General features: G+C 39.4%; 1 protein-coding gene across 1 annotated transcript; it reads right to left on the reverse strand.

Moving 5' to 3' along the window:
* Window positions 1–8003: 8003 nt before the first annotated feature.
* Window positions 8004–14610, reverse strand: slc25a37 (solute carrier family 25 member 37). The gene is made up of 4 exons (XM_003452645.5): window positions 13976–14610; window positions 9570–9798; window positions 9164–9220; window positions 8004–8741 (listed from the first exon to the last, which is right to left on the reverse strand). Exons 1-4 carry the CDS (start codon window positions 14168–14170, stop codon window positions 8206–8208), a joined length of 1017 nt encoding a protein of 338 aa, XP_003452693.1. The 5' UTR covers window positions 14171–14610; the 3' UTR covers window positions 8004–8205.
* Window positions 14611–16441: the final 1831 nt, after the last annotated feature.

Genomic DNA, 16441 nt, shown 5'->3' on the forward strand with positions numbered 1-16441 from the left:
ATGATAGGATATTTCAGCTCTTTCACACTGCTAATCTGTCTGACTTTGTGCAGCGCGTGCCCTTATGCAAACCTCACAGACCAACAAATGCTAAAAACATAACTGCGGGCATTTTTCTTGCTCACTCCTGTGTTTTAATTGTCGATCATTCTTCTAAATGAAAACCTCGCTCGTCGGTCATGAGGTTAAACCTGTACAGGGAGTTATAAGGTATTGCAGTGTCAGCTTAAGAGAAAGCACACATTTTCACATGCCAGTGTAGAAACTGGAGAAATGAAATCATTCCACAATCTTGATGTCTAAATATTTCCTCAAACTAAAGTGACTCCTTATCAGCGATGCCAGCGGCCGTGCTGTTCACTATTCATAGGCCCTCAGAGTAAACAGGTAATTAGACATGAAGAGGGCAGATAACATCTGTTTTGACGGCATTTGAAACTCTGACTGTATCTCTCAGCGACTCTCTGTGTCTTTCAGCGTCTCTCAGTGTATATGTTCATGCTCATCAGATAAGGGAGCCTGTTGAAGGGTGTAGCTGAGGGTTGGGAGAGCCATTATTATACTTGCCATTGTGATACCTGCACTTCCGCAGGCTCGAAGAGACATGGTACATTGATTCACAAACACACAAGGCTTAAAAAAAACAACTATATCATCTGTTGTTTTCTTTCTCTTTCGTTCTTCAGGTTTGGTAAGTGCCTGTCTGCAGCCTACCTGGATTAACTGGATTTGGCAAGAACATGATGAAAACAGAGAGTAGTTGAAAACATCACTCTCTTATCTGTTTTCCTCTATTCGAGCTGTTTGTTTTTTTTTTGTTGGGTTTTTTGGTGAATAAACAGGTATAAGGCAATAAGTTTATCTTTCAGAGGTCTGATTGCAATACGCATTAAAAAGCACGGTCGCAGAGCCTTTCTCTTCACGGTGGCCAATGATGCTTTGAAAAACAAGCAGATCTTCTTAACAGATGGGGAGAAAACCAACCCTGACCACAAAGACAGCCTTTGTCAGTGCTCCAATATGCCGTGACTGTCTGACAAATTCGTTGGACTTGATAAGGAGGTTTAAAACAGCCCTGATCTTCTCATGGGAACACTCATAAACTTCCTTGAATAGTGTAACTGGATCCCTCATGTTACGGACCCTGTAGAACAGCTGCCTTTCTTTCCTCATCAGCAGATACATAACAGCATCCAACTTATCCGATGGCTGACATCGATTGTGCCTAAGTACGTGTCGTGTGTGACAGAGAGAAAGGATGTGGGAGGAGATAGGCATGCTGAGGGAGAAGAGACTTTTTTTCCCCCCCAGTGTTCTTTGAGATAAAGATATAAAGTAGTGAGACAGTTTACGGCAGATTAAGATGATTAGAGAAAACTATAATGAGGACAGAAGACGTGGGTGAGGGGGGCTTTCATTGTGTTGTTCAGATAAACAACCTGTACATGAAGAAGGGCAAAAACTAAACACTTCAGGGTTACAGCAGAAGTGTACGTGTCCTGCAGCACGCTGATTTGGAATAAAGCTCTGCGCTGCCTGCATCTCCAAAAAATCTGATTTATTTTTCTGTCAGCATGCAGTGAATCGTGGGCAGCACACACGTCCAAAATATCATATTCACCTTTGCACCAATGCTGTAACCAACATGAGGTCAGTGAAAAATCAGTACAAATTCCCTGCTTTCTATGCATTTGCTTTCATTTAATATCATAACAATAAGATATAATAATAATAACAACATTCAGTCCATCATCAGTGTTCCTAATGACAATCGGTGATTAAGGCCAATAAAACAATCAAAAACAATCGCTCTTGTTGTTCAATGGCACGCTGTGTTACTTAATGGAAGTTTCCACTGATGCTAACATGACTTAAATTTGTTTTGCTGATTAAAGAAGCCACTAAAGGAGTGTCTGGTCCATCGGCCCCTGTGGATATCAGAACAGATACAATCATCATAATTAATACTGATCCAGGTTCAACACTGAAAGTATAACAGTCACATAGTTGTAATATGGAAACAACATCACACCACGCACTAAACCCTAACTCGAACCCCATAACCCTGGGAAATCACGGACACAAAAAAGGATAACATTGAAAATAAATACTTACCTTTCAAAATAAAAGACATTCATACTTACCTGGGGACTGACCTCAATTTGGAGAGGGATGTAGGACTCAAGGCCATCGGGGTTGATGGCCTGTGGGCTCTATCTCCTCAATCTAACCCCATAACCCTAACTGTACCCTAGTAACCTTAAACCTAGCCACGATCACATCCTAACCCCCAACCCTAAACCTCATGGTACCTGCCACCTTTTTGGATTTTTTCCTGAGTTTCCTAAAATGTTTTTGTGCTATTATGTAAAATGGTTTCTGTAAACTCAGATTGTGTTTGTGAACTGAGTAGTGCACACTATTGTATGAAATCTTAAGTCTTGTGTAGAAAACAATGCTGTCGGAAGTATTTGCCACTCCTTCCTGATTACTTTTTAAAAATTTTGCACATTTGTCAAACTTGCATGGTTCAGATCCATCCTTTAATTTTCAACACAGAGAGATAGACAACTATTCACATTCATACCTATGTGCAATCTATAATAATGAATTTACCTAACCCCACTAAGGGCATGTCTTTGGATGTGGGAGGAACCTGGAGTGCTTGGGGAGAACCCACACAGACGGGGGAGAATATGTAAAGTCCACACAGAAAAGATCGAAGCAGCAAAGCAGCCACAGACCATCACACTATCACCACCATGTTTGACTGTTGGGATGATGTTGTTTTTCGTGAAATGCTGTCAGCATTAAACCAGATGTAGCAGGACTCATACTTCATTTTTTCTTATCAGCCCACAGAATATTTTCCCAGATGTCTTGGGGATCGTCAAGATGTTTTTTGGTAAATGTGAGACGAGCATTTGTGTTCTTTTTGGACAGCAGTGGTTTTCATCATGGTACTCATCCATGGCCATGGATGCCATTTTTGCTTGGTCTCTCTCTCATTGTTAAATCATGAACTCTGACCTTAACTGAGACATGTGAAGAATGTGATTTTTTTTTTAATGTTGTTCCGGGTACTTTGTGACCTCCTGGATGAGTCGTTGATGTGCTCTTGGAGTAATTTTGGTAGACCAGTCACTCGTGGAAAGGTTCACCGCTGTTCCAAGCTTTCTCCATTTCTGTATAAACTGTGGTTCACTGCAGAAACTAGAAATAACTTCATAATCCTTTCCAGACTGATAGGTGTCAAAGAATTTGTTTCTCAGCTGTTTGATTGTGTCATAATGTGTTGCTTTTTGAGGTGTTTTAGCCTGCTTTACTTTGTCAGACAGCTTCAATTTAAGTGTTTTCTTGGTTGCGCATGTCTGCCATTAATCAGGCCTGTGTGTGGCAAGTGAACTTAGCTTTCCAAACAATAGTGACCTTTTCACATAGAGTCAGGTAGGTTTATATAATTTTTCCCCTTAATAAATAAAAAAAAAGTATTTAAAATCTGCATTTTGTATTTACTTGGGTCATCTTTGTCTAATATTAAAATCTGTGTATGTAAGAGAGGGAAACAAAGAGAGAGGGAGTAGGCTTTTACAGCATTGTGTTTTCACAGTTTCATTTTTAAGAACAGGACTACTTTAGGTTTTTGGGACTGACTTTTTTAGTCATTTAACTAACCAAACTGACTTCTAGTAAACACCACAGCAAATTTTACCAGTTCTAAATGTCCTTCTATGAAGGACATTTCTAAAGCCTCTGCTCTAGAGCATTTTTAAAGCATTGTTGATATACAGTTAGATCCAGAAGTACTGTACAAGGACACATTTTTTAAATGTTGCCTTTGTACTCCAATGTAGGGACTTAAGATCAAATAATCAAAATAATACTAAAGTGTAACATTTCAGCTTTAATTCAACAAAAGTAAGGTTTGTCCCCAGTTTTAAGAGGCTCAAAATGATGTCATTTAAATGGAACCATATGGCTTTTTTGTTTAAAGATTAATATTTGGATGACAATCGTTTGTAGTAATTGACTGCCTAAAAACTAGATCCTGTGTTACCTGTGTGATCTGTCAGCCCCTTACTGCTATGCTATTTTAATGTTCTACAATAGTAATAATAATAAGAATGATAATAATAACAATACGCAATCTTCCTTGTAACTATTAAATGGCAGATCCCAACACTTTGACAGAAAGTCAACATTACTGATCAGCGTGCCTGTTATCCCAACCTTTATGTAACAGCGCCCTCTACCGAAACTGTATTACTCCTACAAGTTAAAGGGCTGGTTCACATAAACAGTAGTAAAATAGTTTTTCCCCATGTTTGCTTTTCAAATAGAAACATGATATAACATGATATAACAAATCAGACTCTATTAAAAAACTTTGTTCTATGAAACAGAACAAACATCTTCCCCAATCTGCAAGACTCATTCTCAATACAAATACTCCAAACACAAAAGGGTATCATTTCTCACTTGCATGTTTATTTCAGCTCCAGTGTTGCATACTGTAGCAGCATTATCACAATCATTTTGTATTTGCAGGGTCAAACGTTCAAGCATTCCTGTCACTGGAGATGACACTCACTTTTGTGTGTAAAGAGCATAAAAATATTTACATTATTCAAATTCCCCACATAGAACATCAGCTTTTCAGTTTATTTCAAAATACTTTTGACACTACTTTATATCTCAGTTATTAACGGATACCTCAAAATCTGAGGAAAAATTTTCCTCAGTGGATCCAACTAAAAAATAAAAATAGTAATAAAAAAAAACACAATGTGTGCAACAAACTGAAACGTCAAGCTACTTTTAAACTGAAACATGTTATCCATTCATGTGAAAACAATTCAATATGAATAGTTTATGTAGTCTATTCCAACTCAACCATATCAGTATGTAGACAATTAGGTTGCACTGTAGTTTTTCAAGATTAATTCAAACTTTTTTTTTTTATGACATTCAAAAGAAGAACAACAAAAAAGTCCAAAGGTGTTTGCTCAGAAACAAAAGCTCCAAACTTATACTGAAGATGTGACTCTAAATCTAACACTAGTGAGTGAAAACTACATCGAAAAAAGTGGAATAAAAATCCACTGCAGGCAGGCACGCAGCATCGTGCAGATTAAAAGGAGAATGCATAGGTTGTCTTTGGTTTATTATCATTTACCCAACTGTACAAATGTGAGGAATCGGTGTCCGAAGGGGCTGTGAGATTACGTCAAACTTTTCCAGAGTAAGAAAAATATCCTCCTTAATTCAAAATAAATACATCTGACTGCTTTCTGGATAACATCAAGATCTGGCTAAATGACAATAGTCTGAAAAGAGCAGAGAGCACACAGGAAACGTGTAACTACAACAGGATGAGTGAAAATAAAAGAAATAACAATGCCTGCTTACCCTTACTGATGTGATCAAGTTTTTACTGGCCTCATGGTAACAAAGTGTATGTCTGACATCAAGTCATCACGTTGCACTTTGCATCACAGGGTGTGTGCGTGTTCGGCTAAAGCCGAACATAAGAAATAAAAAAGCATTTTACATACAATGTACAGCTTTAATCTTCACGATCAGCATGATTCAAACGAAAGCTGAACATCACACCAGGCCTACAGAGAGGCTTCTCGGAAATAGTCACCATCGTGTATTCGTGTTTTGAATACACATAAACAAGCTGCCTGCCTTCAGTAACAACAAATGATCTTTAAATTGTGCGTGATTGAGATGCACTGCAGTTCTGTGCAGACAAAAAGCTGGACCGCTACGGCCTACGCACCTTCATGCCGAGAGAGAAATGGGATCTCTCAGGGGGCAGGAAGAAAGTATTTAGTATTTTAAACAAAATACAAAAAACCCCAAAACAATCAGGAGAATTGATGCAGATTCATGTGTGCGTTTAACAGATGTGACTGATTACAATACAAAGAGCATGTATTCATTCATAATTCATTCTAACAGAATTTTGTACTTTTCATGATGCAACTTGGACCAAAGAAAATGTAAATATGGGAAGATTTCCTATGCCAAGAACAGAAAAGGAAAAAGGGTTAAGCAGGGTTTTATATGCTTATAAGGCACTTGGAACGTGTAGCTGTCTCATCAGCAGAGACATGGAAATAAAAAATGTGCTGTGATGGTTCTTTACACACACACACACACACACACACACACGCACGCTACGAAAATAAATATAGAATTCCAATATTAAGAAATAGAAACAACAAACAACATGGGAGAGTTTGGAAAAGCTGGGGTTGGTGAGTTTGTGGACTGGAGGAAGAACAATATCACTTCTTCTACAAGTATCTGTCTGTCTATCTATCTATCTATCTATCTATCTATCTATATAAATATCTATATACAGTTAAGCCCATAATTATTCATACCCCTGGCAAATTTTGACTTAAAGTTACTTTTACTCAACTAGCAAGTTATTTTTTGACTGGAAATGACACAGGCATCTCACAAAAGATAATAAGACGATGTACAAGATGCATTATTGTGGAAAAAAATATTTCTCAACTTTTATTTACATTTGAGCAAAAAGTATCATGTCCAGAATTATTCATACCCTTTACAAACTGTCACAGTCTCTGGGAAAATCCAAAGTTCCATACCATTCCAAATAGTCAAAGCTGTTCTAAAGCATCCTAATTACCCTGATTAATTGGAAATAGCTGTTTTACTCAACTCAACAGGTGAAAAACAGCAGCTCTCTGCAGGTGCTCTGTGGACATTCATGGCTAAGACAAAGGAACTCAGTGAGGACCTGCAGCTGTGCATTGTGGCTGCTCACAAGTGAGGAATGGGCTACAAGGCCATATCCAAATGTTTTCAAGTTCCAGTGGCTACAGTGCAAAGTATTATTAAAAAATACAAGATGTTCCGCACTGTGGAAAATCTCAGAGGACGTTGTCGGAGGCCAAAAGTGAAACCTGTGCTGGCCAGGAGAATAGTGAGAGAGGTGAAAAAGAATCCAAGGATCACCACCAAGGCCATTCTGGTGAATCTGGGCTCTGCTGGTGGCAATGTCTCAAGGCAGACAGTCCAACGGACACTGTTGGGTTCCACGGATGCAGACCAAGGAAAACGCCACTTCTCCAGGCACTTCTAAGGCATGCAAACGCTCATTTGGCCTTTGCAAATGCTCATCTGGACAAAGAAGAAGATTTCTGGTCTTCAGTGTTATGGTCAGATGAAACAAAAATTGAATTATTTGGTCACAATGATGTTGGCATCATTTGGCATAAAAATGGAGAAGCCTTCAACCCAAAGAACACCATCCCCACTGTCAAACATGGTGGTGGGAACCTAATGCTTTGGGGGTGTTTTTTAGCCAATGGACCATGGAACCTAATCACAGTAAACAGCACCATGAAAAAAGAGCAATACATGAAGATTCTCAACAACAACATCAGGCAGTCTGCAGAAAAACTTGGCCTTGGGAACCAGTGGACATTTTAGCACGACAATGACCCAAAACATACAGCAAACGTGGTGAAGAAATGGTTAGCAGACAACAACATTAACGTTTTGCAGTGGCCTAGCCAGAGTCCTGACTTGAATCCAATTGAGAATCTGTGGAGGGAGCTAAAGATCAGGGTGATGGCAAGAAGACCCTCCAACCTGAAAGATTTGGAGCTCATTGCTAAAGATGAATGGGCAAAAATGCCTGTGGAGACATGCAAAAAGCTGGTCTGCAATTATAGGAAGCGTTTGATTGCTGTAATAGCCAATAAAGGCTTTTCTATTGATTATTGAGAAGGGTATGAATAATTCTGGACATGATACTTTTTGCTAAAATATAAATAAAACCTGAGAAATATTTTTTTCCACAATGATGCCTCTTGTACATTGTCTTATTATCTTTGGGGAGACACCTGTGTCATTTCTGCTCAAAAAAGAACTTGCTTGTTGAACAAAAGTAACTTTAAGTCAAAATTTGGCAGGGGTATGAATAATTATGGGCTTAACTGTAGATATATATAGTAATCTTTGTTGCATATCATGGTTGTGCAACATTACTAACTCAAAAATAACACACTGTAAGGAGTGTCTCTCTGCCACACCCCCACCATTCTTCCTTGTGAAAAAAATGAGTCATATTACTTCGTCAGCAGCATGTGGGAAAATGCACCTTCATGTCGGAGTTTTCTGTCATCAGCCCACCTGTGTGCTGCTCAAATGCACTTTCTGTTAGAGAGGGCGAGGTCCCGCCTCATGCTCCTGAGGCAGCTGCTGCTTTGTCAGGAAGTACTTAAAGAACTCATACACCGACCAGGCGATGGCGGTGGAGGGCATCTGGTATATAACCCGAGCTTGGACCCCTTTGAAGAAGGCTGACAGACCACCGAGCTGGTACACCGTCCTGAAAGCGTTCGCCATACCTGTCAAGTGGCCGCTGACGTTCATGGAGCTGAGCGCTACGTTCTCTTGTGTGTTGAGCAGTGTTTTGCAGACATCGAGCGGAGTAGTTACTGCTGCGGAAACGGCTCCTGCCGCTGCGCCTGACAATATGTGGCTACCGGGGTGGTAATGTCTGTGAGGGTTTAACTGCTCCTGCATCAGCTCGTAGGTGATAAAGTGAACAGCCTGGAAGGGGATGTTCATGGTCAATTGTGTGCTGTAGCTGCGGTAGAAGGCTCCAACGCCTTCATTATACGTTATAGTTCGGATGCAGTCCCAAAGTCCTCGATACGGAGAGTTGTACATTTGCATCCTCTGCTTTATCACTGAAAACAGGAAGGGTGTTAGTGTATTTGATTGCATGTATTGTATATAATTTCATGCTTTGCACACAATATCTCTTGCAAAAAAATTTAAAAACAAACATATAATATCCCTTCTTTTTATTTTTTGAAAGATCTAATTTTCTAAAGTAGGAATACAGTGCAGGTCTGAGAAAACTTTACTTAGACAGAAATAAAAAGCACACACTACTTTCAGCCGCGTATTAAAATTTATTCAGTGCATTTGCTAAAGTAAATTTTCAGGTGCACTTTGTACAACAGCTAAGCCGAGCGGGACAGAGGGAAAAAAATGCACCATTCATACACAGATAACTCTTACTAGAAGGATTAGTGACAAAGGACAAAATACCATCACTGTTAAAAGGCAAAGAAGTACCTTGTTAGGAAATGTTCTCAGTTCTTACCTTCAGCTGGATTCATGACTGCATCATGGAGAACAGTTGCGACACTACCTGCTACACCTATTCAAACAAACACACGTTGATGCGTCAAAAATCTGAAGCAGTAATAAAAAGAAAACATCCCCATATCAGTTTATGATAAATATAAGCCTTATTTTAGACATTTTAGTAAAGGTTGTGGTGGATTACCATTCTTACTAAAAAAAGACACTGGCTTAAATGGCATATCCCAATCATAACACACCCTGTTTGGATTTCTCGTGTTTGCGACTGGGATTTGTCCCAGCCACTGTAAACAGGATATGACTTCTCCTAACTCAGCTCCTCCAAGCCTTGTGATGCTTAGTCTACAGTAAAAGCAGTCAGCGTGATATTCAAGTGGTTCGTGTTGAGATGCAGAAACTCGTACCATTGGCTAAATGGCTGTTGCCGCCACTCTGAATGACGTCGCTCAGTGAGCGTTTCACTCGTTCGTAGCAGGCAAAGTAGAGTGCATGGGCGGGCCCCGCTCCAATCATAGTGATGTTGAGACCTCTCAGCGGCCTGAAGATCCCCTCAGTCCGGATGATCCTTTTCAGAGCCTCGTACACACTCTTGTACTGTGCATTTGGGTCTGGTTGTAGGCTCTGCATCCTTGTCTGAAGAAAATAATAAAGATTGCTTATCATTTATTCCAGCACAACAGTTACATTATCCAACTGAGGTCTCAGTATGAACGCACAAGTGTGGACTTAAAATCAGCACCTGATATAAGCCAAATCATTGCTTTTGGACATATTTTTCCTTGTAAAAGTGTCACATTTTTCTGACAGTAAGTGCTCCTGGCAGTGTCAAGGCCCTGTCTGAGTGATTTCTCCCAGGCTGGCGTAGGAGGCTGTGGCAGCTCTTTGTTTTACTCCATCATGCCAAGTTCTCTGGACAGCACAAAGCATGTTTGTATTTGCGGGGCGATCTAGGGCTGGCTCAGGAGATAGGCCAAGTCTATCTTCCTCAGCATGTTCCCCTGTGTTTCCTTCCTTTGGGTTGACAATAAAATATCAATTACATTTCCGCTGGACACAGATTTGGGAACTTTGGGCAAATAAAACTTGGCAGCGCAATTTACGTTTATGCTTGTTCCACTGCATTTACACACAAGAAGATAAACTGTCTGCTTAAAACAGAGGAATTGATATGAATGGTTAGTCACACACCATCAGGAGAGGAACTGAGAGGTAATTTACTTGGTCTTGTTTTAAACGCCCAAATTCCTCTGAACATTAAATAATGGTGGGTACACCATAACCACAACCAGCAAATGTTTTAGGTTTTTGTGGTAACTTTCTGAGTACCTGATGATAAAAACATCTAAAGTGCAACACATAACTCTTTTCTGCTGTAACCAAATCCAAGAGATCAGTTCTGGAAATTAACTGGCTAAGGTTCAGCATCATGTAAGGAAACATTACAAATATGGGATTTGAAACCAGGCTGGGAATTTGTATTTATAATTGAAACTGTGAAATGAAAACTGGGGAGTAACACTGTTTAAACTTCCAATACTAATAATGCATCACACTCAGTGCCTATGTTGTAAGAAGCTTAAAGAGCAAGGTTGTCAAACATAAGGTCTGGAGTTCAGAATTGGCCTGGCAAAGACTCCAATCTGGCGAAGTGTGTGTGTGTGCTGTACATTTTACTGTATTTTCTTAAGTTTTACAACTTTTTCAATTGATAAAGACCTCCGTTTTTCAAGCATCTACTACATTTACTACAGAAATTTTTTACCATAGAAATAAAAGTACATTATTATGACTACAAAGTATTAAAACAGACGTTTGTCACTTATTTTACATATATAGCACATTAAAAAAAATTACAAATTTTGATGAAACTGCACTTATATAAAGACATCAGGGATTACATATTTAGTTAGATGTCTTTACACTGACACAAAGTGGAGCTTCACTGGTCTGGCCCACTTAAGATCAAAGTGGGCTGCATGTGGCCCACGGTGTAAAATGTGTTTGACATCCCTGTTATAAAGTATGGATAAGAAAGATCTGCAGCTATGAACTCAAAATGAGACTAAATGCAAAAACTGTGCAACAGTAGAAATGTTATTTTTAAGGAGATTACATTACAACGCTGTTTTCAGGTACTAGTTAAAAAAAATAAGTGGTCTTTTTATTTTCAATGTCCTATACATATATATATATCTTTTACTATGGTCAGCTGAGGTAACACAACAATCCCCAGAAGTAAACATCGGTGTGGCCTTTAAGATGTGCTGAAAGAAAACATGCCCACTGATGGCTTACACTGTCCTGTCTTTTAGTTTAGCTTTGTCTGTTGTGATTCTGTGGCCGTTTACTAATCAACACTTGAGAAATGCAACTGCACACACACACACCCTTTACTGTGTGAGGCTGATTCCGAATGTGTGCAACAAAGATAAGACACCCCTCCTCGCAGTAACAGAAGCCCCTCCCTGAATCCCAGATGAGTCTCATGTTTTACTGGAAGACTGAAACGTACAGTCAGTGGATTGTTAGCCTGATTCACCAGGCTTGAAATTCAAAATAACACCAAGTCGGACATTCTGCAACCTGCATTTCAAAACCGATGTGAAACATACCACACAGCTTCCTAATTTGAGTTTGTTAACTAGAAATAAAGTGCAGTGTGCTCTGAATCCAATCTCTTAAAATCTCATTTGTCTTTTTTGTGTAATGTGGAAAATGTAAATGGGTTAAAATGGGAAATTTCAAAACTGTATAGTCCGGACCGAGCAGGTGCATCCACAGCTCTTTGCGCTTATGAAAACTTTGAAAAGTCAAGAGGAAGCGGCAACAAGGCTTATGCAACAAAGGGCCTACAGGTCAGTGTGGAAATATGTCAAGACTATAACACTGTAGGCAAAGAGGACAGAGTGACTTTTATGGATTATGCTAATCAAGCTGTCCGTGCCGAATCAAAATTATTGTTAGGAGACTGCGGCACTACAAAATAAAGCACCATCAATACAATGCCACTCTGTTAGAAAATAACTGGTGAGCAGGATTTAGAGAGGAATGAAAGGAACAAAGTTCACCACACCTAAACCTCACAGTTTACTGTTTACTTTACAGATGCAAGGCAGTTTTTAACAAAACTGGATCCTCATTTTATTATGTTACTGAACACTTACCTTTAGGTGTTAGCTTCAACGTGGCATTAGTGGGAGGGAGAAATGACTTTCCTCTCTTTATAAACTTGTCTGGTAACTATCAAGTGTACAACCAAAACGGGTCAGACAATTAAAAATCCAGTCATTCCTACTCATGACTGCCATTGTGTTTAGATGAAACTAAATAAAATCTGTACTCATTATTGTTCCAAAGAGTCAGTAATTTGATCCTTTATTGCTTCACGATCACCTTTTGCCTGCAGTGGATCAGTTTTACACAAAGCTAAAAAATAAAAGGCAAATAAAATGTTCTTGGCTTGCCATTTGTCATTGCTAGTTATTATTATTAGTAGTAGTAGTTCCTGTTGTATTATATAGATAGCAGTCAAGATCAAACATGGGCTTTCTCATTCTAAGAGAGTGTAACTGCTGTATAAAATGTATATTATTTTCATTAATTTCCTCCTATGCTAATAGATGGTGATGCCTGTAATAATGTTAGAAACCAAGGTCACACGCTGTGTTAAAATGTTCTGTCTGAACAGCAGCCCACATTTAACAATATTTAGTTTACAAGAGTACAAAAAGTAGCAAACACATCTGAACAGCAGCCCTGCTGTGTTATGCAAATTGTGCCAAATTATAAGCAAATATCATTATTATTCTTGTACTGACTTATAAAATATATAAACTAATAATTTTGCATCTATCATGTACTGTGTTTGTTGCCCTTAAACAAGCAGAGACAACTACAGCTGCTTCAAGGAGTCTGAAGAACACAGGCCAGCTTTATTGTTAGTCCAACAGCTTTAACCTGGTAGAAGGGTCATCATGACCCAGCAAAGGTCACAAACCAAACAGCGTGATAGATTTGTACATAACACCTGTTTACTGCCACACACACTGTATATAACGAGTGTGTATGCACTTTGCAACTATGTAGACTGCAGTACAATAATAACCACATTACCAAACACAGTTTGATAGGACTCTGTTAGCCTTTATTAATTAGTGAGAACATCTAGTCGGGGTGGGAGGGTGTGTGGAACCACAAGTGTGCTTTTAAGTGCACTACAGAGTAATAACTTACAGAAGGGTGTTAATAAATCTTGCCTTAAATATTGGAAAAAGTCTGATATGTGTTGTAACCACACCTCAGACCTGACCTTTGCCTACAACGACTGTAGGAAAACCTAACTTGCTTCCCTGGCTGAAAATAAAACCGTGATTCTGAACTTTGCTTTAACCTTGCTAATATGTGCCTCTTATGAATTAAGGTTACACCGGGCGTTGAGGAAGCTTGCCATGTTAGCAAGTTAATAGTTGTATCGAGCAGGAAGCAAAAAAAAAAAAAAAAACCGAAAAGAAAAAAAAAGAAACGAAACTGTTTGCACTTGATTGGTTTAACTATCATATTTCTTTACTATGATTTACTTCATACGAGCCTGTTAAACTAGTTTGTTCAGTCTGCTCGTACCACGAAGGCTGTCATGCTAATACTAGGCTAACCGAGGATGGGGGCAGTCCGGAGATTTTATAGCTAGCGCTCGTTAGCGAGCTATGGTAGACAGTCGGGACAGTTAGCGATGCTCTGGGACTTGTTAATGAATGAGCTGTGGCGGCGAAGCAAGTGCGAACAGCAACTAAGCTGCTTCGCGGTGAGTTACCTTGACAGAGTCCACGGGGTACATCACTGTGTGCTCCAGTATACCAGCCACTGCTCCCGCTGTCATGTGGGTCATCACGGAGACATGAGGTGGCAAGCTCTCGTACTCCCCGTCACTGTTAAAAGGCTCCTCGTCTTTGCTTTTGTTCTGCGACATATCCAGCGTTGCCACCGCACGGTCCGAGCACAACTCCATGCGTGGAGAGCTCTACCAGAAGCTCTTCCTTACCACACAACACTCAAGAGAGGTAACGGCGGCATGGATAACCACAACATCATCACTACTGGAGTTCCAGCGCCCATGTGACGTAACGCCCGAGGGCGTGGTTTACATTAATAATGAACCACTCGCGTTTCATGTCGTTAGTGTTCGGGCGGGATCTTGGCTTGAGTCGACCAATGAAAAGTTTCCATGCCAGATTCCTCTCACACTCAACAACCCCACTGTTACAATTTGGCCATCTATGCTGGATTTCCTTCTTAGTTTTTGAATGGGTTTGACAAAAGTGCAATCTCATAGTCCAGCTTGAGCAGATAAGTAGGTGTGGCTTACCTATCAGGCAGCATATGTGCAGTAACCATGAGGGAAATCGTCTCTTTTGTCAAAGGGAAGTTATCTAAAAGTTGTGGTCTCTCCACACCGCATATGGTGCTATCACAGAGACTAGTGGACTACAATATCACATACATTTTCACATAGTACTTGAAAAACCGACTTTAGTACACAAACAGGATAATTTATCCTTCCGGGAAGTAAAAAACAAATAAAAATTTTTCACCCACATAAATATTTTTTGTTTTGCGTTTGTTGTTGTTGTTGTTGTTGTTTTGTTTTTGATAGGTTTAGATTTCCACATAAATAGCAATGCATAAAATGTCACATAAATATGAAATGATCACTCATTTAAGAAATAGCTCTTCATAAATAGCAGCAGTTTGCATTTTAACAACTAATTATATGAACTGTAGTGCATGTTACATAACTAGCAATTACAGCTCTGAAACACAACTGGAGAAGCAAAAGAAGGGCAACATCTGTATTTGTTATTCAGCAAAAGAAACACAGAAATGGCACGTCTTTTTTCGTTTTGTTTTTTAATCTTAAGTAAATTCTTAACTGCTGCTTTAGCGGCACTGTTCTAGTGTAGTGCTCATTGAACTATGACCTTTGATAACACATGTCTGCTTTACACACACGCTTGAGTTCCAGTTCCCAAATAAAAGCGTAACATTGTTGTCAAACTTTTGGACTACCTCACAGGTTCCTCCCATTTGCTTTAGTTCAAGGACCCCGCTGGAGGCCAGTTATTTAAACCCATTCCTTGTTTTTTCATTACATCTTCTACTCTTAATTATTTATATGTCTTTAGACACTGTATTCCTGTCTCATGTTGCAGGACAGAAGTTTCAAATTCACTTTGATATTCCACTAGATCCTGGTGTGTGCAGCGGATATCACTGGATTCAGCTGCTCTTAAGAGTTACTGGTCAGGCAACCCCACCCTCTGATTGACATCACAGGGAGTGATCTGAACAAGAACAACTGCTTTTTTTTTTTTTAATTTTCTGAGCCATTAATCGGTCACACAATAGCATTTTTAAGTGATTTGTGTTCAATCATAACAAAAACATGTTAATCATACCTACAAAAACGAGTTAAACTACCCTATGTTACGTACTATTGACTGAAACTTAAGCTCAATGGGGAAAAGCATATTGCATCACTGAGGGTGTGTTTATGAGGCACGGTGACATCCCAGTGACTCAGCAATATAAGAACCTGACATCTTAAAGAGCCAGTTGTTTTCAGGGTGCCGTTACGGCTGATGTTCACATATCAGAAAGGAAAATATCATTTTCCTTCCTTTTACCACACAAAGGTTAACATCAGCCTGTAGTGTACCAGCAAAAAATTAACTTTTAAAGGTACAGCTGGTTATTACAACACTGAAGGTGGGAGACCAGAGACGTGACACAGCAAAAAATAGAAACAAAATGACCGGCCTGCCTTTTGTACTGCACAAACTGTTGCATGTAATCATGTCAGTCTTTGTTAATAACAGACTGATAATATCAACAGTATATATAATACTAATATTGAGACATGAGTTCAGTCTGAGAGGTTACATCACAGCAAACAAACGTGGGAGCTAAGAACATGTTTTGAATTCTAGCAAAAGTGGCCATGAATTTATCTTCCACTCAAAGCAACAATAAGCGAGTGCATTAGTTTATGTTACATTGGAGTGTCTGCTGAGGATTTCAAACACCGCTGAGTTTAAAAGGCACATGACTCATTTGCTTCATTCTCAAGACACGGCACATTGATCCTGCATTGTGTGCATGACTTTGTTTGCTTTGAAACAAATCCACAAGTGGAATATTCTCAGTGATGTAGGCGTTACAGCTGTGTAACAGAGCAGATATCCAACAAAACAAGGCCAGACCGTGGCTTGGAAACACAATT

The sequence above is a fragment of the Oreochromis niloticus genome, linkage group LG12, assembly GCF_001858045.2.
Source record: "Oreochromis niloticus isolate F11D_XX linkage group LG12, O_niloticus_UMD_NMBU, whole genome shotgun sequence".
Taxonomy (NCBI): domain Eukaryota; kingdom Metazoa; phylum Chordata; class Actinopteri; order Cichliformes; family Cichlidae; genus Oreochromis; species Oreochromis niloticus.